Here is a 27762-nt window from a genome sequence, read left to right on the forward strand (position 1 = left end):
TCGTGAGGTTGCCTCTGCTAAAAGATTGATTAATTTAGAGGCAGCCTCGAATTCCAAGACTGAAGAGCTTGCTGTTGTGGGGACGAAATATGCCCGATTGGAGAACAAGTATAAGAAGACCATTGAGCACAATAGAATTTTCAGCTCTACTATCTGCAATCTTGACGTTAGCCTCAAGTCCATTAGATCCGCCCCGGAAAACCTTTCTATCGAGGTAACCCAACTCAAAGAAGAACTTAAGAGCTGAGCGGCTTCCCTCATTGTTGAGAAAATTATGCTATGTACAGTATGAGGAGAAAAACCTTGGACAAGGCCAAAGCTAGTATCATTGACTTTTATGCTAAAATTGCTAAGGCCCGTGAGCTTGAGTTGGCTGCTAAAAATGGTCTCCCGGTAGAGCCTGATGCTTCTTCTGGTTCCAGTTTTGAATTTTTAGGAACTAAAGAGGAATCGGAAGGTGATGATGTTGAGGGCCAGAATGTTGAGCCATCGGCGGATCTACCTACTCCCCCTAGGGGCACGGGCACTTTTCTTCCTCCGAGTTCCGTAGAGGCTGTAGTTTAGTTTTTCCTTTTTTTTTTCAACTGTTGTACTTGTGCAATTTTGGCACGTTTATTATAAAAACATCTTTTGCTCAGGTATTACATGAGTCTTTCTGCGTTCTTTCGTTTGAACATTTATGCATGAGTCTTAAGTGTTTTGCACAAGTTTTGCGGTTTGCATCTCATTATGCAAGGCCTTGGGTGTATTTTTCCCCCCAAAAGCATCTGTATTTCGGGCACAAACTCATCCAAAATCAACCCTTTAACATAACGGTTTTTGTAAGTATTTGAGCAAGTTTGCTTTTTGCTTCTTTTTGTGCAAGGCTTCAGGTGTATTTTTCCTCGAAAGCATTTTGATTCCGGGCGTAAGTTCTTCTGAAATCAACCCTTTAATGTAAGGGTTTTCATAAGAGTGGGCCCTTTTATGTTTACGGTGCTATTGAAGAGGATGTCTCTTGTTCATACGAAACTAGCATTTGAAGTACTTGTTTAACTTTCAAATGACAAAGTTAACCCATTGTTCAAACAAGAAACAAGATAGAAATAAAAGACTTCATTTTATTCCTTCCATTTTCAAAAAAGTACATAAACATTTGTTATGCTAAAAAATAAATTGCCATTACTTGTGGCTAACTTGTACAACTTGTTTCTACAGGGCTGGCCGGGAAGTCCCTGGTCCCAATGATACAACTATGTTTCCGATTTTTGTTTACCGGTCGAGGTGGCAGTCATTGTTGTCGTATCCTCATATCATTCCCCTCCCCCCAGTGTTTGAATGCGAATAATGCGAATAGGAATACTAGAAGTTTTGCACCTTTGAGGACCCCACTAATAAATTGCTAGACAATCTTATACTCGGTAACAAACTTCGCTTCCCCTTAGGAATTTATGCTATCGAGCAAAAGACTATCTAACAATCCTTTAGTGTTTTTCACTTGTGTATGGTCGAGTAACCTTTGCACAGTAGCAAACTTAATTTCTCAATAGGAATTTTGCTATCGAGCGAAAGATTATCTAACCGTCCACATGTTTTTTCGCTTGTATGCTAAAGATTATCTAACTGTCCACATGGTTCTTCGCTTGTGTGCCTTGTTATTAAAGGTCTTATTGATGTCATTGAAACCTTCTTTGTAGTATGATTTCCCTTGCTACCTTATAAAAATCTTTCTTGAAAAAACCAATTGGGACAAAAACTAGACGAAGGGGAAAAGAGTGTAGCACATACTTTCAATACATGTGATGTTCATCAGCAATAATATCTTTTGAGGTATGCCACTTTCCAGTTGTTGGGCAGAGTTTCTCCATATTGATTCTCCAATTCATATGAACTTTTCCCGGTGACAGTTGAAATTTGGTAGGGGCCTTCCTATATTGGACCTAGCTTCTTTGCGTTGAGCTCCTGGGTGTTTTGAGCTACTTTCCTTAGGACCAAGTCTCCTACTTTGAAATAACGGAGGTTGGCTCTTCGATTATAATATCGTTCCATTCTCTACTTTTGGGCTACCATTCTTATATGCGCCAAGTCCCTGCGGTCATCAAGTAGCTCCAAGTTGACTAACATTGCTTCGTTGTTTGACTCTTCATTTGCTTGGAAATATCTCAAGGTGGGTTCCCCTACTTCCACCGGAATTAAGGCTTCTGCTCAGTACATAATGGAAAAAGGAGTTTCTCATGTGCTTGATTTGGCCAATGTTCGGTATGCCCATAAAACTCTGGGCAGGTCCTTGGGCCATTTACCTTTAGCCTCTTCTGACGTTTTCTTGAGGTTTTGTATAATCACTTTGTTCGTTGACTCCGCTTTACCATTTGCGCTTGGATGGTAGGGTGAAGATGTGATACTCTTTATTTTCAAATCTTCGAGGAACTTTGTGATTTTTGCATCGATAAATTACGGCCCATTATCGCATGCTATCTCTTTTGGTATTCTGAACCTGCAAATTATATTTTCCCACAAGTAATCCACCACCTCGTGTTCGATTTTCTGATAAGGACCTACTTCCACGCACTTAGAAAATTAATCAGTCAAAATCAAAAGAACTCTTACCTTACCAGGAGCCGACAGTAGTGGTCCAGCGATGTCCATCCCCCATTTCATGAATGACCATAGAGATAGAACCGAATGCAGTGGTTCTGCCGGTTGATGTACCAGTGATGCATAGCATTAGCACTTATCGCATTTTTGTATGAAACCTTTGGCGTCTTGTTCCATGCGGGGCCAATAATATCCTGCCCTTACCAGTTTTAGCACTAAGGAATCTGCACCTGAATGGTTTTTACATATCCCTTCATGGACTTCTCTCATAATATAATTAGCTTTGGATGCCCCAAGCATCGGGCTAAGGGGCCTTGGAAAGATTTTCTTTGCAATTGGCCTCCTTTAAAGCTATATCGTGTTGCTTTGACGCGCAGTGCCCTGGACGCCTTGGAGTCTTGGGCAGCTTCCCGTGCTCGAGATAATCGATGATTTCATTCCTCTAGTCCCATACCAAATTAGTCGTAGTTACCTCATAGTATCTATCTGCATCCAGGACTGAGTACATTAGTTGTACTACCATCCCTTGATCCCTTCATTTTAGTTGATGAATCGAGGTTAGCCAGTACGTCTGCTTCTGCATTTTCTTCCCTCAGAATATGAGTAATCGGTCATTCCCGAAATCGAGCTAGCGGAGCCTGGACCTTTACCATGTATTGTTGCATGCGCTCCTATTTGGTTTTGAAGATCCCGTAGACCTGATTTACCACCAACTGTGAGTCGTACTTGATTTCTTTGAACTCAGAATCTAGTCCACAGGCTAGTTCGAGTCCTGCAATCAAAGCCTCATACTCTGCTTCATTATTAGTTAAAGGGATCGTTCTAATGGCTTGCTTTAGGGTTTCCCTGAAGGAGTGATTAATATTATGCCAATCACGGGTCTTTTTACATTGGAGGATCCATCCGTAAATAAGGTCCAAACACCCGATGTCGATTCTGACATCATTACTGCCTCTTTCATTGCTAGAGGTAGCAATCCCGGGATGAAATTGGCCACAAAGTCAGCTAAGACTTGTGACTTAATCGCAGTCCTTAGTTTATATTCTATATCAAACTCGCTCATTTAGACGTCCCATTTGGCCAACCTACCCGAGAGTTTGGGTTTGTGAAGGATGTTCTGCAGAGGAAAAGTGGTCACCACGGCTATCGAGTGACATTGGAAGTAGGGCCTCAACTTCCGAACGGAGACTACGAGAGTTAAGGCCAGCTTTTCCAAATGCAGGTAGCGAGTTTTTGCTCCCATTAAAATTTTACTAACGTAATAAATGGGAGATTGCATTCTTTCATCCTCACGGACTAAAACTGCACTTACCACTACTTCCAAGACTGCGAGGTAGACTAACAGTGTTTCACCTTCCTTTGGTTTCGAAAGTAATGGAGGGCTTGACAATTACCTTTTCAAATCTCTTAAAGCCTGCTGGCACTCCGGGGTCTAATAGAAGTTGTTTTTCTTTTTGAGCAGTGCGAAGAAATAGTGACATTTTTGTGATGCCCGAAAAATGAACCTGCTCAAAGCTGTTAATCTCCTTGTGAGCCTTTGGACTTCTTTCATGCTTGACAGATGGTTTGGGATGTCTTTGATGACCTTGATCTTATCGGGGTTTACCTCAATCCCTCTTTGTGATACAAAAAACTTGCTAGAGTTGACCCCGAACATGCATTTCTCGGGGTTAAGTTTCACGTTATGCTTCCTTAGGATGTCAAAAGTTTCTTGTAGATTCTTAAGGTAATAACCTGCATTCAAAAACTAAACGAGCATATCATCTATATAAACTTCCATAGTTTTCCCTATTTGTTTTTCAAACATCTTGTTTATGAGCCACTGATAAGTGGCTCCGGCGTTCTTCAACCTGAAGGGATATTATAGCAATATGTGCCGAAATTCGTTATGAACAAAGTCTTTTTGTGATCCTCCAGGTTCATCTTAATTTGGTTATGCCCAGATAAGCATCGAGGAAACTCATTAACTCGTGCTCGGCCCTCGCATCAATCATTTGATCGATGTTTGGCAGTGGAAGCGAGTCTTTCGGGCACGCCTTATTCAAGTCCTTTTAATCTACACATATGCGAAATTCATTATTCTTCTTAGGAACTACGACTACATTAGCTAGCCAATCTGGACACTTTACCTCTAGAATCGAATCGATATCAAGTAAGTGAGTTACCTCTTCTTTGACGAAGTTATTCCTGGCCACCGTAATAGGGCATTTCTTTGTCTAACCAGAGGTATGTTGGGATCCAAACTTAACTTGTGTATGGATACCTCCGTCGGGATACCTGTCATATTCGCATGCGACCACGTAAAACAATTAGCATTAGATTTAAGAAATTCATTAAGGCCAGACCTGAGCTCGGGGTTCTATCCTGTCCCCAAGTGGAATTTCATTTCTTAAAATTCTTCGAACAATGCAACTTGCTCGAGCTCTTTCACCATGGATTTTGTTGCATCCGTCTCTTCTGGTACCTAGAAATACCTTTGCACCTAATAGAATTCTGACACTTCTCCCCTCGGGCTAACCTCATTCGATCCGGGAGCGGGCGCTGGTTCCTGTAATTGCTATGTCATGTGTTCTTTACCTTTGCTACTGGAGACCAAAATCGTATTCATCTCCCTTGCTGCCGGTTGATCGCCCCTTATCTTTTTAACTCTTTCGAGCATTGGGAATTTTAGCAACTGATGATACGTTGATTGTACAATTGTCATCTCATGCAACCATTGTCTTCCCAGAATAATATTATATCCCATATCATCATCTACCCCTTCAAAAAGAGATATTTTAATCACTCATTCGGTGTTTGTAGGCAAAAAAATATCTCATCGGGTTGTCACGCTCTCGAGGTTGAATTTGGCGGGGAGTTTTGTGGCCGGAATAATGCTTCTAGTGAGTTTAGCTTGCTCCAATGATCTCCATTATATGATATTGGCCGAACTTCCTGAATCCACTAGAACACGTTTACTTTTAAAGTCTATCATATTTAAAGAAATTACAAATGCGCCATTGTGTGGTAGCAACAATCCGTCTGAAAGTGATGTCGTCTTCGGCAACTTCCCAGAGTTTTATGCTATGTTCTATTGATACTTTCATCTTTTTTGCTGCTGAGAAAGTGACCATGTTGATCGTCTGGCGCGGGGGATCTTCCCTGCTTTCGAGGGTTCCGCGCTGTCCCCGTTGCAACCATAGTTGTTCTTAGCCCGGTCACTCAAGAATTATCTGAGATGATCATTCTTCAATAGTGTCGCCACTTCTTCTGAGAGATGTCGGTAGTCCCTAGTCCGGTGTCCATTCATCCTGTGGTACTCACACCACAAGTTGGGATCCCTCTGGTTGGGTTCGGATCTCATTGGCTTCGGAAACCATGCTTGTTTGATGTTTCTCATAGCTAATACCAACTATACTACGCTGACATTGAAATTGTATTCTGATAGCCTAGGGTAGGAAGGATCCCGCGTACCTGACGCTTCCTTGTCCTGCAATGATCATTTGTTCCGACCGCGATTAGACCTTCTATCAGTAGCGAATCTATCTGCTGATCTGAAACCTCTACCATGGCCTTCGGTCCGTCCGTAGGGCAAAAACTAACCCCTCGAAGACCGTAGTCCGTGTCGAAGTCGTCTATTGATTTTTCTTTATTCTTCTCCCGTCCCTTTGCTGATGACGGGAAACCAACCTGATCATCTTCGATCCTTATCTTTGACTCGTACCGGTTGTGGACATCCGCCCAAGTTGTTTCTTGGAACTCAAGCAAACATTCCTTCAGTTTCCGGGAAGCGTATGAACTTTTCGGATTCAGTCCCTTGATGAATGCTTCAGCTGGCGATTCTTCCAGAACATCCGAGAGCAACATCTTCTCCTTTTGGAACCAGGTAACAAACTCTCGTAGCAACTCGGATTCTCCTTATGCAATTCTGAATATATCGGCCTTTCGGACCTGCACCTTTTGGCCCCGGCATGAGCCTTAATAAAAAAATCTGCGGGCACCTCAAAGGAATCTATGGAATGCTCGGGTAACAGTGAATACCACGTCAACGCTCCCCTCGTGAGAGTCTCTCCAAATTTCTTTAGCAAAACAGATTCAATCTCGTGAGGATCTAAATCATTCCATTTCACTGCCATTGTATAGGTGGTAATATGCTCCTTAGGGTTTGAAGTTCCATCATGTTTTGGAACGTCGGGCATTTGAAACCGCTTCGGGATTAATTCTGGTGTCGCGCTTGGTTTGTATGGCAACTGAGTATACTTCTTTGAGTCTGGTCCTTTCAGCATCGGTGGTGTGCCTGGGATTTGGTCCATGCGGGCATTCATTTCTCTCATAAACCGTAAAATTTCATTCTTGAAGGGATCGTTTTTGTTATTGGGGCCGGATTCACTCCCCCCAGCTCCATCGAAACCAACCTCGCCCCTCGAGGTGTCGTTATCGACCCTCTACATTGTTCGATTTGTGGGAGCGCCGGGAAGAACTGGATCTCGTCTATTCGCGTTATAAGATGCCCCTAATAACGCCTGCTTCAACTCCATCATAACATTATCCTGTTATGTGAGGTGACCTAGAATGATAGATTATTGCTCCTGTAGGACCCTTACCGCATTAACAACATGTTCCTCCTCGGCATCATCGGGAGTTGCCTCCCGAACATGTCACGGGAATCGCCTATCGTGGATCGGCGTGGCATCGTTCCTCTCATTGTGGGTGTCCCTGATTGAATCCTCGAAATGAGATTGGTCTCCTCGAACCTCAGGTTTGTGTGTGTAACACCGTTATCTGTCATTTCTTATGATTTTTTCTAAGACAAATAACCAAAACACGCTAGTAAAAGAGGCAAGGATCAACTTAATTACAAGGCTATCTAGGCCCCATGTTGGGTGCTAAACTGTCTACCCGTAAAACGGTACAGTTGAATTTATACGTGGTTTCTAGACAAGTAAATTAATTTGATCCTGAAATAATGAAATAATTGAAGAAATATGTAGCACTTAGCCTTGATATGAAGACGAAAAGGCAAAAATAATGATTCCGGTAATGAGGCCTCTAGGCACAACAGTAATAAGAACAACAAGTAAGAAGATAAAGTTGTATAGAGCTTTGAATAGATTATAATATCAGTTTGCCAGAAAATTCGTGTCCTTTACCATGATAACAGAGCTCACTATTTATAGCTACGTCTACGAAATAAGGTACTAGGATCGTGCCCTTTTTTAATATCAATTATGAGGGTCATTGATGAAGGTGTAACGGTGGGCATAAATGACAAATTCTTTGTAAAGGGAAATACATTCAATGTTGTGGAATATTCTTCATTAACGCCACCGGATTGAGGGTATTTATTGCCTCTTTATGAGTGTCAGTCCTTCCAGTACCAAACGAAATAATTGCATTCGGTTCCACGTGTCATTCTTTAAGCAGCCACCTGGCACGGCATATTTACCCTATACATTAATTAATTAATTGCAATTTGGTATTCTAAAGATTCCAAGTTTTTGGTTGTTTCTAGATTAAATTATCAATGCTTTGATGGTTGCTGAAAACTGTTTGCAATTAGTTAAATTACATTCTATGGCACAAACAGAGACGGTGTATTCTTTCAACAGCAAGTACAATCGCTTTCACTATTTTCAATATCTAGGAATTTTTAATGTGTTTACTCACACTAATTAAACGAACATCTATTGCAGACAAAAAAAAAAAGCAATAAGGCCTACTTTAAACTTGCCCCATTGTCATGCCCGTAAATAAACTTTCAAAATTCCCATATTAACATTTCAACTTTAGCATAAGTGAACTAATAAACACCTCCAACCGTTGAATCATAGCGCGTGCATTACAATTTCACAAACGTGACAACCCAGTCAGAAATAAACGAATTAAAATCTGCCACGTGTAAGGCGCGAAAACCCACTAAACACCGACTATTGTCCATTTATTTTTGACCTAAAGACCCAAAAACACTCATTTTCAGTCGTCTCTGTCAAAGAACTCTACATTTACAATCTTTCTACTCAAATGGAGTGAACGATTGTCATATGATTTTCTGCCCATTAGATCATTAGCATAGCTCTGCCATGAGCCCACCAAACCCCCAAGCCATATTTTCAATGGTCAAAGTGTGACTCAACCATAGAACCTTTAAGAACCACTGAATAATTCGTTTCCATTGTTATCGACGGTTTTGCCATCATATTTGATCTGAAATACTTTGTCGTCTGGCGAGAATATCGTCAGCGATAAGTGACAAGTTATTCCTATGCTGCTCATTTTTTAAGTTTTTATTCCTTTGTAGTGAAATACTACGGAACTTACTGATTCAATTTTAAGTTTGAAGATTTTTTGTTTTGGCACTATGAACGACGAAACATAAAGAAGGAAAAAGAGTTTTCTTTTGTGTCAAGACAGAAGAAGAAATGGAAGGAAAGGGGAAGTGTTAACGAAAAAATCAAAAGAAAAAGGAAGAGATAAGAGGACTGTGATGAGAGGGGTAACGAAGAAGATGAGGGAGGGGGGTACTTGGAGGCATTTGGGGTTTTTTTTTATTTTTAGTTTCTGTTTTTTTTTTGGGTATTTTTTATTCCAATAAACTGAATTCACGCATCTAATTCGTGTGATTGGCACGCACTATTGCCACATCACACATGGCGTTGTCATACAAGCATGGTCAACGGTCGGATGTATTTGATAACACTTATTCTCTCAACTTTGAGTATCTAAATGGGAAAGTTGTAAGTTTGTTTACCGGGATGACAAACTGATGCAAGTTTAAGTGGCCAGGAGACTTTTTTGCCAAAAAAAAAAATGTATATCAAACCAATTTTCAGTTTTCTTTTAATAAAACTGTAGGTTTTTATATAAATCTATAATCGCACCGATAATTAGGGTAGGTTTTTTATTTTATCAAAATAAATCAAAAAAATACCAAACCGTACCGAATAAATTTACATATAGAGAATATACTTATATATTAAGTATAAATATAATAAAGCATCCTTGGGCCTTGGAATTATGAATATGGTTACATGCCAACAAGTAATTGAACTCCAAATCCTAATTCTCAAACTTATTATGCTACTACTATTGAAATTAATTATTTCCAGCATATTCACTAGCAAGACACAAGGTATTCTACCGATGATGGATCTATACTCGAGCCATTTTTCATGTTTTCTTAATTCGTCACCCTTTAAACAGTAAAAATGTCTATAGAATTTTACGAAGTCCTCTAAAAGTATGTGTGTTATTGCATTCTACTTTTACTAGTGACTTTTACATGACATTAACAAAATAACCGAAAATTAACGAACCAAATTCTGAAGAGCAACCGACCGGTCGAACCGAACCATTAATACCCCTAGGTTTAATCTTTAAGATGAAATGCTTCACAATTATTTAGTATCACTATTAGGCTATTTTTGCGTCCAAAAGGAATATTTGTTTTGCGATCTCTGAGTCAAGTTTCAATACGTTTAATTATCACAACTTTTTTAAGAAGTGCTTTTTTGTAATGCTTTTACGTATTCTCTACTATCAAATTAATTCTTTGTTAAATAATTTAATAAATTTCTAACTTTACCTAATAACCGAGCAGAACTAAGTCACCAACTTCACTTTAATACTAGCACAGAAATGAAACATGACATTCCAAAATTGTGTTTATAGTGTTAATTGTCTCAAAAAGATAATTAGTACTAGTATGAATGATAGCAACGAAATAGTGCAGAGATTTTTATTTCACTTTTTCTGATTACAGAGGTGTAAAGGCATTCTATTTTCAAGGTAAAACTCTGTTTCTGTTTTCAGATTAATTTTAAAAATCAAAGACACCCCTCAAAATGGCCAAAAAAATCTCTATTTTTGCTGATTTATGATTTTAAAGATCGGTCAACTGCCACTTACTATAAGAGGATCTATTCAGCTTTGCGTTTCCGAGTTTGAATCTCTTTAAGAAATTTCCACGTTTATTAAAATAAATCTGCAGTGAAAAAATGGTACCTCACTATATACATGTATACATAGTCCACTACGTACAGTCAAAAGATCAGTATGAATACTTAAAATGATGCATACCAACTCCTTAAACCCATGCCCACATCAAAATTGGCAGGACTCCATCTTTAATGAATCAAAAGCTGGTTACAAGACCTATACCTAGTTCTTCTGCAAGTTCATCCCATACAGGAAGAAGAGTCAATACAACAAGGAATATAGCCACACCAAGAGCTGCTTTTCTCCAATTTCCGACCTCTGTTACATCATTCAAGCATGGTTTCTCCGGTGTCCTCTGTACGTCACACGATCCAAGATTTTTACTTGTAAACGACTAACACTTATATACCATGAAATAGGATGGCGATATTATTACACAAGCATAATATTTCATAAAGCAACATATTTTTGTTACCTGACATATAAGCACATATAATCCCCAAGGAAGTGACAGAGGTCCACCAAGCTGATAGCAGCACAAACAGAATGTTTTAAGTGACTCATTGTACAATTTGCAACACCAAGCAAAAAGGGTAAAGGACAGATGTGTAAAAGACCATAAGTGATTTGACCTCAATGGGCACATGAAATAAGTAAAAAAAGGGTCCAGACTGCCAACCTAATACTAATTAAAACTTAACAGAAGGGGGAACAAATTGGATATATGAAGGACAGACATTTGATCTACAAAGTAACAAAACATATTAGTCGAAACTTTGAGCAATGTGAAGATTTACTTTTAAGTTCTACCCTATATCAAATGACAAAAGACTGCTTACCACGCCCAAGCCCAGAAGTGTGTATGTCGCCAAACCAAAACCAATAAGTGATCCTTTCCCAAAGGCTCCCTGCCAGAAACAAAAAATGAAGTTGACAGTCATCATACTTTAGCTGGGACAACCAGTTATCTCTTAGCCAAGAAAGCTCTTTATTTTCTGAGATCACAATTCTTCATAAAAGAGTATATTTCGGGAAACCAATTTCTCTAAGCATACTAAAAAGTCTCAACAGCCCCTATTTCGTTGCCCCACAAGTTTGCAATACTAGAATCACGTAGGATCCACACATCTATTAGTAATATCCTTTCAAGCTTTGTACCGTTAATCATCTAACACTATGTAAACAACAGTCTATTTCAAAGTGAGCAACTTGTCATCATCCAAATTTAATAGGATGCAATTGATTATGCTTTGTTATTAACCTTGACAGTGTCCTAAGTTCATGAAAACAAATTGATAAATTAAGAATGCAAAGGAAACCAAACTTCTCAAGCATGCTAAAAAGTCTCAACAGCTATTATCTTGCTAGGAGACCCACATGTTTCCAATACGAGAATCAGATAGGACTTGTACGTCTATTAGTATTATCTTTTCAAGCTTTGCACCATTCAATCATCTAATACTATGTAAACAACAGTCCACTTCAAGGTTACTGACTTGTCATTCATTTGAATTTAGTAGGATGCTGTCGATTATGCTATGATATTAACCTTGACAGTGTCCCAAGTTCATGAAAACAAATTGATAAATTAAGAATGCAAAGGCCACCTGCACAGCTCTCCCACCATCAAGACATCCAACTGGTAGCATATTAAAAGCCGACGTAGTCAAACCACACCTGCAAAATGAAATTTAAGCAAGCATCCTAAACTTAAGCCAACAAAATTACTTACAACAAACTCAAATTTACCAGCCAGCAATCACAAGAGGATGGATTGAAACCATTGCTCCATGCATTGCTCTGTGAAAATAATGCACATTAGCTCAAATATTATATGCTAACGATTCGAATAAGTGAAACAAAAATATATTGCCATTGTGGAAAAAGAAAAAAAATCCTGGCCTTCATGGACATAATCGTTAAGGGTTTCTTTTAAAAACAACTATATATATGCACTTCAAAGTGATCGGCCTACGGATATAGGGGTTTTGACGAAGGGAATCTTCATATTATAGTAGAAAAATAACTCAAATGTACATTCTGAAAATTGTTTTCCAAGAACTTCATGCTTTTGCTCCCTGTGGAGGACTAAACTTACCCATAACCAAGAGTGGCTCTGCTAATAAGCCCAAGAAGCAAAGATCCCTGGAAAAGTGTGCTAGGAACCTGAACCAACTCTCCAGAAGCAGCAGGATTGGATGAGAGTAACAGGCCAACCGCAAACATTGAAGAAGACAATGCAGCACCAGCAAAAGGACCCACAAGCGAAATATCTACCTTTGCTTTTCGATCAGGAAGAATAGATTTGAACTGCAGGAAGCAAGAGAAGAACATTGATGCATATGTTTTATGATTGATGGAGTGACGATGATTAGGCGGAATGACAAGGTTTGATGAAGTAGATTAATCTAGCACAGATCCTTCACAAAAAATTTCCCCTCCATGCTAGACTACACCATTGTCAAATATGCTACGCATGACTTTAAGAAAACATCTGATACTTAAGAAGGGAAAGCATGCCAGTGTATTATGCATTAACATTGATTTAGGTGTTACATTCACAGCATCTCAATCAGCAAAGATAACATTTGATTCTCCTCCACCACCAATTCTACTTCTTTTCTCTTCTCCTCAATCACAGCCTTAACAAGACATGTGATACTTAAGAAAGGAAAGCATGCCAGTGTATTACAGATTAACATTGATTTAGGCGTTACATTCACAGCATCTCAATCAGCAAAGATAGCATTTGATTCTCCTCCACCACCAATTCTACTTCTTTTCTCTTCTCCCCAATCACAGCCTACATTTAGAACTTTTATTCCAGTCCTCTATCACAAGCTTGAACTAAAAAAAAAAGAAGCTAAATTGACAAAAGTCCTAGATAATGTGACCACCAAATGGGTAAGGAAAAGGAAATTGAATAATACTTATTATTAACGCTCCAAGGGATTAATGTCCATTGACTATTGTATACTACAGAACCATCTTGGAACTCCTCGTGTTCTTAGAGGATTTATAGTAGATTGTTTGGAGGAGGCTGCAGCCAGAAGAAATTGCTAGTAGCATAGCTCAACACTCTACACCAATTCCCTTTAGTAAATGCATTCTGCCATCAGGCCTGCCTCTGGGCAGAAATGAAATGTAACCCCTACCCCCTTCACAAAGAGGAACCCATTAAGTTTCCTATAATCCAGGGTTTAAGCTTTAACAATGAAAACAAGATTCATGGATATCACCAGCATGTTCCATCTTTTAGTAAAACCTGGTGAATGACAATGTACTCAGTCACGGCTCTCCTAAAAGCAAACAGCACTTTGAGGAATTCAAAATAATTGATCCATTTGCACAAACATTTCAGAAAGTTCAGAATCCTCAGCTGCCATCTTTACTGTTTCACGCATTGACAAGTGACAGAAAAATATGCTAACCTGAGTGATTGCTCCAAAGCTTCCAAGAGTGATGTTTGGAATAAAGAAAGGAATGCTTAATTTCACATTCCTTGGAAACGCAGCCAGAAAATGCCCAATTTCCTGCAACAAATCAACTCTTCATGTAAAAATTGAACAGGGAGGAATAAGTTCTGAAGAACAGAAATGAAGGTATAAAACCATTTCAGGAGAGACTAACCGCCATCTCATTTTCAGTTTAACATCTTGTTTTATTCTGTATTTTAAAATTATGCTACTTTGGTAGAACTGCAGCGACAAACAAGCAAGGCAGAAAGGTAAACTTTCTCCAAAAGCAAATGAAAATGTCATAGCAGCAACTTCTAGTCGTCACACGGAGCTACAACAATGTTAAGCCACATGTCATCTAGAGATGCAAAAGCTAAGCTTAGCTAATATATACATAGAAATGTCCCTTCTACATGTCTGAGCCCAGCATTATAGAATACTTTTGACTATTTGATAAGTCTGTAGTAAGTTATAGCTAATGCTTCCTTCTGTTACTTCTGATCACTTTTGACTTTAATTTAGAAGGTGCCTAACACTAAGAAATGGTTTTCATGCCAAGTATTCAAATGTATGTGGCAGCAATGTAAATCAATTATCCAGTTGGATTAGATTAGTCAATAGCCTTGATCTTTCATATATTTCCTAACCACAGACAAGTTCTGTCTGATTCTGTAATCTTAGTTGTTGGTTCAATACCTCGACACGGTTACTTCAACTTTTAGGTCCCACATCTCCGACTCAACCAAGATAATGCCCTAGGCCAGCTGAAGCTGTTTTCAAAATTCAAGCTGCACTTCATATCAATCGAATCCTATGTTTCATGAGATGAGCAAACACGTAGAGATTGATCACCATTTGCCAAAGAAAAGATGTTCTTAAAAATCATCACTAAGTTTGTGCAGATGAGCAACTAACTTGCTAACTTATTCACCAAGCTCCTCAACAATTCATGAACCAATTGTATATGTAGCAGGCTTGGTCCATACAACATGTTATGCACCTGCTTGATGGGAAGTATTAGCTAGCTACTTCTTTCATGCACCCGTTTGAGGGTAAGTGTTACCTATTGTATTGCATCGTATTGTTACTTTAAATACAATATTTGTTTTGATTGTTACTTAAATTTTATTGTATTGTATCATTAAATCCCTCGTTACGTAACGACAAAAAATGCTTTATGTAACGACCTATTTCGGTGGTCGCGTCGTTACCTTGTTTTTTCCTCTTATCTTGCCGTTTCTTATTATTAAATAATACTATTTTATCCTTTACCCTACCTTCCTATATAATAATTCTACTTCGTACCTTACTTTTTCTTTGTAAATTGCAAGTTTATTCTTCATATTGTTGGTACATGACATCATGAAACGACGACAAACAATACAATTTATCCAAACATTGTATGCATCAAAAGGATACAATACAATACGATACGACACATTATGAAACAATACATAACAACTATCCAAACAAGCTGTAAAGGAATACAGGTGTAACACTAAATGTGATAGCGTCCCACATCAGATGTATGCTTTGTAATGTGTGCCTATAAAAGAACGTAGGGGTAAGACAGTTGTCTTAACGCATTCTCTCAATTCTTATTAGACTAACAATTTTTCATGATTAACATTGCATTTTGTGGCAAACTAGCATAGCTAAATCAGTAAAGTGCATCTTCATTGTTTTGTCACTTCGTCTTTTTCCCTAACGGTAACCTTTCTGTTGAGATTATTTTTCTCCTTTTCAGTAGCAAACATGCTTTATAACTTAACATTAAGCTTCTACTCTGAGGCCAATAAATGTGTTCCTTTAGTATTTCTATCTAGTTTAATATTTGCCCACCATCCAATTTTAACCTGAAACTTAAAACTTCAAAGTAAAAGAAACACTAAAATCAAAGCTAATGAAGAAAATCAAACCCTAGTCAACCTAACTAATGTAATCAATATTGCCAAAGAAGGAAATCAAAAGCCTAAATAACACCATTCTATCATAGTCAGAGACAGATCTGGGAACTTTTGAGAAGATTTTCATGTTTCTTTTGGTCTTGGCTGACTCCTCCATTACAGAGAATTCCATTCAATCAACTAAAAGGATAACAAAAAAATCTTACATGAAATAACTGCACGCCCAACACACCATATGCCAGTGGTATAGCAGAATCCACAAACGGTAGTAAAAGCTGCATATCTGGTGGTTCAATTGCATTTGGATCCGTAAAGTACTTAACTACCTCAGGAGGAAGGCGAGTTATCTGTTCAACATAAATTTTAGTCGTCAACTTAATTGTTAAAGAAATAGAGAATTTTATGAGAAGAATAAGAAATGAAACAATGTTTTAAAGTGAAACTGCGTGGTTGACGAGTTCACCTGAGATGCAATTCCTAGCTCCACAGAGGAACCAATTGTGAGAAGGAACAACAGAAAAGCAATTACATATTGCCAGAGAGTTGTTGGACCTGGTTCAGAAACTTCTTTCCGCAGCATACCAAAGCTAACTCTGGGCCCACCACGTGGGTCTGGCCCCTCTGAATTAGGCTCTTCCACCATGAACAGGTTGTACTTATCACCCATAATTTCTGATAACTGACTCTGAAGTTTGGCAAAAACATCCTCCCTCTTTCCTCTAAGATTCCCAAGGAAAAGAATGCCCTCTCCAAGATCTCCAAATGGTTCTTCTTTAGTCACCCAAAAAGTAGAGTAGCCAAATAACTTTTCCTTAATGAACTTCACATCACTGGGATCAACCTTTTCTGGTCCAAGAAGTTCCATCAACTTAAAAGAATCTACTTGGAAATTATTATAAGTTGATCCAACCGTGGATATTGTTGGCTGCCAAGAAATTAAACACATTCAGTACATTGGTTTCTCATCTTCATCTCTTTAATGTTTCTTCACATCATGCAGCTACTCTTTATTTTGACCATTACAGGAATGCATGTGACGAGCTTCTTATAAGTCAACAGAGATTACTTGAACATTTTCTGACTACAATGTAATAAAGTTAACTATTTGACACTTTTCTTGCTATCTTAATGACCAGATAAGTTTCTTAAAATTCATAGATACCCCAGCCACAATTCTTTTAAACCGGTCACTTAGTTGAAAAACAGTATATAGAAGTGAAAAGCCTATTGCAATTTCAAAAGAAACTAGTTGTAACATTTCCCAGTATCAGTGCTTTTTTTGAAATGGTTCCAGTTTTAGTGTTTTCTGAAGTGAAAAACGCAAAGAAGTGATGAGGTCCATGGGGCTTGAAACAAGAAACGAGTATTGAAGAGCTTGCTCCTTCGAAATGACGCAAGTTACAGAGAATTAAAAGCATCACATATTTGAATTTGGCACAAAAATAATCAAATTGCAATTAAGTGACTAATTTTAGCATCCCATTTACAATAATTTTGATACTAATGCAATTCCTTAAATTTGAGATTCAAAGAACAAGTGCTTCTCGTCAGGATCACTTTGCGTGTCATGTTTGAAGCACACACTTCTCCAAAGTGCATGGCTCTTGCGCTTCACATCACTTCATTTGCCTTAAGTAACGAAGTGATAGCTTTTAAAAATTCTGCCCAATAGGCAAATTGCTTTTAAGGTTTGCTATTCAAGATCACATTTTTCAACATTCCTCTCCATTCATTGCCTTAACTTTATTTCCTATCTGTATAAGCAAGGGAACAACCAGGGAAAAGAGGCATATGAACACGTAGCTGGAAGAATCAGTTCTCCTACTGCATAAGCCTATATCATAGTACAACAACCAGCTGCATAAAGAACTACACACAATATACTAGTAATACTTAATTACTTGTATCATCAGTTATCAGTTAAATACACTTCCCTTCTCTTCTTTTACCCCAAATTTTCCACCTCTCATCAAATTTTAAAAATGTAATTAGAAGCAAAAAAACTTGAAAATTTAGACAATAACAACACTAACATAAAATAAAAAATAAACAAACGAATAAAAAAGCTCAGATTTTTGTAACAAAAACAAAAGAGAAACTAACTCTGGAAGAAATTGACACCGGAGAATCCTCGGAATCATTTTCCACACCGCTGGCGCCACCGCCGCCGTTCCTTTCTTCAGTGGTTTCTTCAGTAACTGTAGCTAAATTTGAAGAATCCTTTTCCAATTTCCCATCGCTACTGCTGCCATTGTTATTGCTACTGCCATTTCCACTACTACACCTAATAATCAATCTACCGAAATTCCGTTTGGACATTCTCTTCAATTGGATTCTTCGACTGAAACTGTGATTAACTGGAGGATTCAAACGGAACCTTATATTCATTGTGCTGAAACTGCAGCTCGTTAGCGTTCCCATTGTGATGAACAAAAACCAAACAATAGTTGATTTTGTTCTTAATGGTGAAAAATGTCAATTGGAAGATGGTGAGGTTTGAGTATGAGCATATAACGAAAGAATATCTTCATTATTTTTTTTTTACATTTTAGAGATACAAATATTTTCTTCTTCTTTTTTTTTTTTTTTTTTGGTTGATACTTTTGTTTTTATCATTTTACGAATAGAAAAAAGTACAATGTGGCCAGATAAGACATTTACGATAGGAGTATTATCCAAATAAAATTAAAAAAAAAATACCTCCTATATCAAAGGTTGATACCTTATTTATTTTAAATAAATACCCTTTTAAAAAATTATATTCCATAGCTATCTTTTAATTTTTAGAGCCAAATATCTATTTATGGTCACCTCTTATCCCTAAACCATAAAGTACGCTTTGTATTATTTTTCTCTCACAAAATTACCGTATTTGATGTAAACTTCTCTTTCCATGTTCTCTCTCCAATTTCTCTCATTCATATCACCATTCTCGAATACATACTTCACTCCCAATTTCCCTCACTCGCATCGCCATTCTCTTCCTCTTTCTCATAAATCGCGATTCTTCGCTTCTTCATCTGCATTATCTCTCTCAATTTTCTATGTTTTTTGCTCCAAATAGTTGTGGTAAGTATTTAAGTAGTTAGATTTTCGCTTTTATTGTGCTAATTCTGTTTGTCTCTACTAATTTTTTATAAATAAATGTCATTGTTATGCTTCCAACATAAAACTTTAAAGTTTCTCTCCAATGATTGATTCAACATCCCAAAAGAGGGTTACCAGAGGTATACCCATCAAAGCACTCAATTTCGATAGGCCCTCTTTCTCTTTGCAAATCACGCAAGCGGAACTGAAATTTGCAGGTTCAACATCAAATACAGTTGCAGAGAAGAGAACTAAAATATGCAATGATACATCGAAAGAAGTCCAAGTTGAGAAATCTTTGAAAGAATCAACACTTTTCGATGTGGAAAAGAGAAGAAAACCTATGGATAATGCTTCTGGTGTTAAGGGAAAGGAGGTCGATGCAGGAACTAGCTCGGATACACGGGACGAAAAGGTAATTGTTGATGTATCTATATGTATTTGAGTCCTCATACATTGAGTATTACCTTCTCCAATGGGTTTCTCTTATTGTATTTTATTGTATTTATATGTGTGCAATAGTGAATACATTGTTTTCTCTTCTTTTATGTTGATATGATATATATGTACAGTATTCATAAGTATTCAAAAGTGCCTTCACTGAATTGTACCTTTTTGAGTGACTTTTGCATATTGTATGTAGATGTATTTATATGTATTAAAAATACCTTAACTGATTTGTAATTATTTCAGTGTCTTTTGCATATTGTATTTAGATGTATTCAAAAGTTCATTCACTGATTTGTACTTATTACGATGCCTTTTGCATATCGTATTTTGATGTATTCAAAAGTTCGTTCAAAATATGAATGTTTTATGTATTGCAAAAGATTTATGTTTTTTTTTTGTAATTTTTGTTGTATGCAAGAAATAAAACTATTTGTGAAACACCCACTTATTTTATCACCGCATATCAGTTCCTACACTAACAAGGATATAGTATCCGACCTCAGAGAAAAACTTACTTCAGAACATTACAAAATATTTGGTACTACTTGTTTTGGAAGTTTCCTTGATATGAAGCATTGTGAGGTCCAACATCAATTGTTCAGGTGCTTCATGGTTCTGCTGCTAGAAGGAAGTCATGATGTATACGTCAATGGTACAACATTATCCTTTTCAATCAGGGAGTTTGCGTTTGTCACTGGTCTAAATTGTGTTAGTGACCCTGAAAATTTTCAATTTAACACAAAAGTGCCTAACAGGATTATTGATACATACTTTGGCAGTGCAAAGAATGTCAAGAAGAAAGATTTGTTGAAATGCTTTGATGATAAGAATTGGGGTCATGACAACGATGGAGATGCCATCAAAATAGTTGTGTTGTATTTCATATACACTTTCATATTTTCCACCGAGAAGAACGCTTTTACCATCCCAAGAAAATATTTCGACTTGGTCGAGAGTGGGAGATATTCTGATTATCCATGGGGGTAAGGATGCATTCCAATACCTTGTTAAATCAATTAGCAAGAAAATGGATTCTCAGAAGAAGTACTATAGGATAGCGGGGATGCCTCTCGCTATGCACGTATGGTTTTACGAGTGTTGTTCAAAGGTTGACCCTAAAATTGCACGGCAAGTTGATAACTGGATACCCAGAATACTCAATTGGAAATCCAATATCAACCAGCCAACTTATGCTTATTTGATGAACGACATGTTCAATGACCAAGGAAACATGGTAATTTACTATTCGTTAAGCGGCTGAATTTTTTTTTAAGAATATATTTCTGTTAGAGAAATCATTGTTGAAATTTTTATTGAAATATAGTTCAATGCATCATACATCAATGTCCCAGTCTCAAAATTAGGTAACATACTCTATAATACATAATACAGTGTTAGAATCAAATATTAAACAGTTGCATACAACATACATCTTATTTCTCTATTTTTCAAATTAACTGGAATATATAAGAATACAGAAAACAATTTACAGATACACATGTAATTCAATGAACAGTGATATTCAGCAAAGGTCGTTCATTTTGAGGGTATTTCTTTTTTCAGATTGTTTTCAGTGATATTCAACCAAGTGATATAGAGCTTCTTATTTATTTAGATTCTTCTAGAAGGCGTTGATATAGTGAACAGTCCTACTCATTCAGACAACAATGAAGATGATTCGGATGACTTTAGTCTTAGACCGCCTCTTCAGTCTAAGAAAAACATGATGAATACAGCTTTTTGAATATTATTTTGGTAAAGATGGTGTTCTATTAAGAAAAAACTCATGTTTTCACTTTATGCACTATATCCACAGTGTTTATTCGACAGTTTGTAATTTCAAATATTCATGTTGTTTCAATGTTTTGTGCAGCAGTTACTATTCAGCAGGTTGTATTCAGCATATGTATAAATACAATATGCATTCATCAGTTTTCTAAAATTAATCCTTTAGTAGATTGTATTCATATGTATATATGTATATAGATATATGTAGCAGGTTTTATATGCATTATGTATTGGTATATATTCAAGAGATTGTACTATATGTGTATTATATTTTATATTCACATGTATTCAAATATATTTAGGAGATTAATATATTCAGGAGATTGCTCTGCATTTTGTATACACATACAATATTAAATATATTTAGCAGATTGTGTGTGTGTGTGTATTTATATATATGAGGTTGTACTGTATGCATACTCCATTTTGTATTCATATGTGTTCAGATTGTAATGTATGTGTATTGCATTTTATATTCACATGTATTCAGCAGATTGTATAACTGAACCTGTGTGTATACATATTTATTCAACATATAAATGCAGTATGTATTAAGCAGTTTACCAAATTATATTTTTTGTAACTGTTCTAAAAAGAAATCGTCCTGCAATAATCCAATACACCAACAAATCAATATGTATTATTCCAAAATATTACCGGAATCTATGACTCATCGTTATTTCAATAATACAAGTTAGAACATGAACTAAGTCCTACGTGGAGTATTTTTACAAGTACGCTTATTATGTCCTCCCTGCCCACATATGCTACACGAATGTTGATTTTTCTTCCGCAAGAACTCACTGAACGGCTTATCGTGCTTCTTCTTTGGCCTTCCAGGAGGTCTTTTCCATTTAGGTGGTAAGACAACTTCCTCTGATATATGTGCTGGTATATTTCATTCATTTCGGTCAGGCAACGAATACACGGGCACCTCGTATGTCATTACAACAGACTTTGGTTTGTAATAGTTTGAGCAATAATCTTCTGGTATTAGAAACTTGCTCTTCAAGACAGCCCAAGCGTGTGGGCATGGTAATTCGTCAACTTGGAACCGCCCACAACTGCACTTTCTCTCTAAGAGGCAAACGATGTAATGCCTTCCTTCATCGTTCATCGTATGCAAGTATTCAGTCGATGGTACAACCTACATTTAAACATAGACATATAAGTTTTGAATGTTTTTAAGAAGTCATATATGTCTCAAAGAATAAACGTATTAAATAAAGTATAGATATATACAATAAAGAGACAAATAAAATATATAGAATTATCATTGTTGATACACAATTTTTTCCTCATATATTTTAAAATATGCATGCATACTTTCAAAATATTGTACATGCATTTACAAATATGCACAAGTATTTTTACAAATTTTCTATAATTTTTAAAAGCCCTAAATCAATTTATTTCTACATTTTTAATTATATAAATATTTAGTAATCATCCCTCATATTACTTTATAATGATTTAGTCATCTAAATTCATCATTTATGCTCATATGAGTGCCCAAATATTTTAATTATATTTTTACAATTACATTTGTATTTTTTAAGACCATAAGTGCATATTTTGCAATAATGGCCCATACATATGCATAACTACTTCATCTACACAAAAAATAATTTTTTATTTTTTATAATGTTAGGTAATTATTTTAAATCACCTTCATGCATAAAAATCATTTTTATCATTTAATTAGATATTTTTATAAATTATTTCATCAATTAATTGGGTATTTAACAAATAGCCCACTGTGTTGAGCCTCCAAAGTCAAATGCACGTGATGCAAACAAACGTTCCTACCCCAGGCCAACTTAAAATAACTTCTACCAGACCCAAATTTCCCCTAATCGTTACTGTCGATCTAAGATCAACGGTCCACAATTCCCCTTTCAATTTTCAACCCAAATGACCCCCTAACCCTAGTCATTTGTTACAACATGCCGCCCTTGAATCCCTCTTCTTCTCCGTTCTCTCTGAAACCATCCCTAACCCTAGTGTCGTCACCCCCTAAACCTCTCAAACCCCTTCGATCCCGAACTAGATATGGAGTTATTTGAGGTTTTACTACCCTATCTAACCTATCACTGCTGTTGGTTGTTCGACTCTCGTTGCTTTCTGAGGAAACCTCGTAGAGGTTCGACTCAGAGTCGACCTAGGTTCTTCACTTTTGTAACAACCTGGCCGGTCGTTTCATGAGTTACCGTCATGTTTTCCCCATTTCTACTTCTTATTGCTTTGTTTATCGGTTCTATGTGTGATCGGGTTGGTTGGCTCGGGTTCGGAGAGGTTTTTGGAAAAGGTTGAGACACTTAGTCTCTTTTGAGGAAGCTTAAGTTGGAAAAGTCAATTGGATGTTGACTTATGCGTTAGAGGGATCGGATGTGAGTTCTGATGGTTCAGATAACTTTGGGAGATGATTTGGGACTTAGGAGCATGATCGGAATGTGGTTTGGAGGTCCGGAGTAGATTTAGGCTTGAATTGGCGAAATTGGAATTTTGGCATTTTCCGGTTGGTAGGTAAAATTTTGATATAAGGGTTGGAATGGAATTCCGGGATTGTAGTAGGATCGTTGTGTCATTTGGGATGTGTGTAAAATTTCAGGTCATTCGGATGTGGTTTGGTAGACTTTTTGATCAAAAGCGTAATTTGGAAGATTTTGGAACCTTAGGCTTGAATTCGATGTGTTTTGGTTGATTCGATGTTGTTTGAGGTGTTTTGAGGATTGGTACAAGTTTGGATAGTGGTATAGGACTTGGTTGTGCTTTTGGTAATGTCCCCGAGGCCTCGGGGTGATTTCGGATGGTTGGCGGAAAGTTTGGAATTTGGAAATGGCAGCTGAAGTTTTAGGACTGCAGTCATAACCACATCTGCGGTTGGGAGGCCATAGGTGCGACCCCCGCAGATGCGGAAGACCAGTCGCAGAAGCGGAAAGAGCCTAGGAAGGCAAGAACCGCAGAAGCGGTTGAGGAACCACACCTGCGATGGCGATGTGCGGATTGTGCATCGCAGATGCGGAGAGTGAGGATTTAAGTGAGGGCCGTAGATGTGGCGTCTTGGAGTGCAGAAGCGGTAGCTGGACCGCAAGTGCGAAATGCCTGGGTGAGAAGGTATAAAAGCATTCCTTCGCGATTTTTGAGTTGTTCTTCACCATTTCAAGTCGGTTTTGGAGCTTTTTGGGAGATTTCGAAGAGGGAATCAAGGGATATCGTCTGGAGGTAAGATTTTTTAATCTAATAATCGATCCTATGGCATTATTTCACTGAATTTGGCCTAAGATTAATGGAAATTAAGGTTAAAAATTGGGAAACTAGGGCTTGGTATTGGAGACCTTGACTTGAGGATTTGAGGGGCCATTTGTAGTCAGATTTTGGGACTTTTGATATGTATGAACTCGTGGGGAGATAAGGAATCTATTGATGTAAATTTTATCAAATTCCGAGATGTGGGCCCGGGGTCGGGTTTTGTTTAATTTTCGGATTTTATATTGTAAATTGATTATTTCCGCATGGGCTTCGTTCCCTTAGCATATTTTGATATTGTGATTCTGATTTGGGTAGATTCGACGCGAGTTGAGGCCGATTCGAGGGGCAAAGGCGTTGCGGGCTAGAGTTTGGACCGGATTGAGGTGAGTAATGATTTTAAATGTTGTCCTGAGGGTATGAAACCCCGGATTTCACATCGTTGTGCTATATTGAGGTGACGCACACCCTAGATGACGAGCGTAGGGTGGTGCACCGTTGGGGATTGTGACTTAGTCCATCCTGAATGACTGTTTTACCGCATATTTGACTGAAAACTGTTTGCTACCATCATGTTTTGGGCGGAATGCCATATTTGGGCCTCGTGCCAACTATTTAGACCATTAGGGGATTTTTACTAATATTTCCTCACTGTTTTGACTTTATACTTGTTTTCAAGGTTTATATTCTACTGTTTTCATAACTCAGCCGTGTTTACTCTATTTTAACACATTAAATGATAATTTGGGCTGAGCATCATGTTTTACTGTTGCCCGAGTGGCTTATGAGATTATGATTGAGTAAGGCCAAGGGCCTGTGTTGTAAGGATACACTGATTTATGATTATGGGGCCGAGGGTTTGAGATTGTACGCCACGAGGTGGCTTGTTGATATGAGGCCGAGAGCCTACTGATTATGCCACGAGATGGCTTGATATTGCACTTGGGCCGTAAGGGGCCCCTCCCGGAGTCTGTACACCCCCAGTGAGCGCAGGTACCCATTGTGATATGAGATATTGCCTGAGGGGCTGATTCTCTTGGTATTGTGCCTGAGGGGCGGTTCTTTATGTGTTTATCTTTTCTAGCTGCCTGTCATTTATTTGTTTAACTGTTAAAAAGGTATTTTAAAGAAGCTTAAACTAAACTAAGGTGACTTTATATGTTTTCACTATTTCATTGTTTTTTTACTAGTTTTATACTGCTTCTTTATGGCATATTGATGTGCCTTTACGTGATTTCTTATTGCTCAGTCTTCATTTATTATTATTACTCACTGAGTTGGAGTGCTCACTTTACTCCCTACACCTTGTGTGCAGATTCAGGCGCTTTAGGTCCCACTAGCGAGTGTTGATTTCTTCCAGCTCAGGCGGTTTCAGAGATTCACTAGGTAGTTGCTCGGCGTTCGCATCCCAGTGCTTCTCCCCCTATCTTATGTTCTCTTGTTTTAGTTCTGTAATAGACTATGTAGACTCTTCTTATTTTAAATCGGTAGATAGATGCTCATGATTGGTGACACCCCAATGTCAAGCTATGTCTATTCCGCAAATTGTAGTATTCACCTTTATTTTGGGATTATTATTATGTTAAAGACTTAATTTGTATTATTTTAATTGCTTAAAATGACTTGGGAGTGTGTCGGCTGGCCTTGTCTTCACGAGAGGCGCCATCACGATCGGGTGTGGGTTTAGGGTCGTGATAAGTTGGTATCAGGGCCAGGTTACATAGGTCTCACGAGTCATGAGCAGATTTAGTAGAGTCTCATAGATCGGTACGGAGACGTCTGTATTTATCCTCGAGACGCTGCAGAACCTTTAGGAAAAACTTCATATTCTTGAAACTCTTGTCGTGCGAATCTGTTGATCCGAGTACTAAACTTCTGTTATTCTATTATCTCACAGATGGTGAGGACACGCGCTATTGGTTAGGATGGACGACCACCAATATCACCAACTGTGGCCACTAGAGGCCGAGGACGCGGTCGTGGTCGCAGTAGGGGTAGGGGTATGGCCCACACAACAACTAGGGTAGCACCTACAGATCCACCAGCCGCCCTAGTTCAGGATTAGGTCCTAGTTTTGGACGCTCCATCAGCACCAACTCTGGCACCAGTTGTGCCCATTGTGATTCTGGGTCTTCAAGAGGCCTTGGCTCAGATTCTATCAGTATATACTAGCCTAGCTCAGGCGATCTCAGTTACTACAACCGCAGCTACTTCTCAGGCTGGGGGAGGCAATAAGACTCCCGCCGCTCATACACCTGAGCAGGTCGTACAGGGACTTCAAACACCGGGGGAAAATCCAGCCCAGCTGATTGCAGCTGCTCAGGACTATGTAGCTCCTGCCATTCTAGAGGACGAGCAGCGTAGGTTGGAGAAGTTTGGTAGACTTCAGCCTCCGACTTTTAGTGATGTAGAGGGAGAGGATGCCTAGGATATCTTGGACAAGTGTCAGAGGATTCTTCGCACAGCGGGTATTCTGGAGACCAGCGGGGTCGCTTTTACTACTTTTTAGTTTTCTGGAGCTGCCTTCACTTGGTGGGAGGTGTTTGAGAGGTGTAGGCCTGTTGGTGTAGCACCCCTTACCTGGCAGCAGTTCTCCGTTCTCTTTTTAGAGAAGTATGTGCTGCAGTCTCGCAGAGAGGAGCTGCATAGGCAGTTCGAGTGCTTGCATCAAGGAGAGATGACTGTGACGCAATATGAGATGAGGCTCTCTGAGTTAGCTCGTCATGCGATTTGGTTGGTTCCGATAGATAGAGAGAGGATTAGGAGGTTTGTTGATGGCCTCACTTATTAGCTTTGTATTCTCATGACCAGAGAGAGGGTGACTGGTGCTACTTTTGAGGAGGTTGTAGACATTGCTCGTGAGATTGAGTCAGTTCGTTGCCAGAAGCGAGATGAGAGGGAGGCCAAGAGGTCTCGAGGATCTGGTAGCTATGGTGGTGCTCCTTCGAGAGGTCAGTTTCAGCATGGCAGAGGCCGCCCATTCAGGCAAGCTCAGCCAGCCCGCCTAGGTTATCATGGGGAGTCATCGAGTCATGGTTCTCACAGTTCTCATCAGGGCCAGTCATCACTTAGTGCCCTTCCAGCTCAGAGTTCATCCCGTGCTCCATCAGTTCAGGGCTCTTCTATGCCAAGTGCATCTGCTAGTCATTGCAGTGCTAGGGGTTCCCTTCAGTCCCTGTCTCCAATGCCCGGGAGTTTCTATGAGTGTGGAGAGATGGGTCATATGTGAAGGTAGTGTCCTCGTCGTCCTGCGGGTTCATCTCAGGAGAGGAGTCAGCCATCGGCTTCAACGCCAGTTACTTCACCACCAACCACCCACCCAGCTAGGGGTAGAG

At 38.5% G+C, this 27762-nt stretch overlaps 1 protein-coding gene across 1 annotated transcript; it reads right to left on the bottom strand.

The window, feature by feature from the left end:
* Positions 1-10502: 10502 nt before the first annotated feature.
* LOC107772478 (putative zinc metalloprotease EGY1, chloroplastic) lies at positions 10503-18385 on the bottom strand. Its single transcript, XM_075253956.1, has 10 exons — positions 17957-18385; positions 16317-16778; positions 16060-16200; positions 13920-14021; positions 12587-12798; positions 12238-12288; positions 12096-12165; positions 11328-11396; positions 10964-11014; positions 10503-10843 (listed from the first exon to the last, which is right to left on the bottom strand). Exons 1-10 carry the CDS (start codon positions 18272-18274, stop codon positions 10685-10687), a joined length of 1635 nt encoding a protein of 544 aa, XP_075110057.1. The 5' UTR covers positions 18275-18385; the 3' UTR covers positions 10503-10684.
* Positions 18386-27762: the final 9377 nt, after the last annotated feature.

The sequence above is a fragment of the Nicotiana tabacum genome, chromosome 5 (genome assembly GCF_000715075.1).
Source record: "Nicotiana tabacum cultivar K326 chromosome 5, ASM71507v2, whole genome shotgun sequence".
NCBI classification, from domain to species: Eukaryota; Viridiplantae; Streptophyta; class Magnoliopsida; order Solanales; family Solanaceae; genus Nicotiana; species Nicotiana tabacum.

Excerpts from the sequence above, each read along its gene's own strand:
- LOC107772478 (XM_075253956.1), bottom strand. The coding sequence starts at position 18,274 with ATGGGAACGCTAACGAGCTGCAGTTTCAGCACAATGAATATAAGGTTC. Across the intron at positions 16,201-16,316 it reads AGCTAGGAATTGCATCTCAG|ATAACTCGCCTTCCTCCTGA; the intron begins GTGAACTCGTCA and ends TATGTTGAACAG. Across the intron at positions 11,397-12,095 it reads ATGGTGGGAGAGCTGTGCAG|GGAGCCTTTGGGAAAGGATC; the intron begins GTGGCCTTTGCA and ends TGTTTCTGGCAG.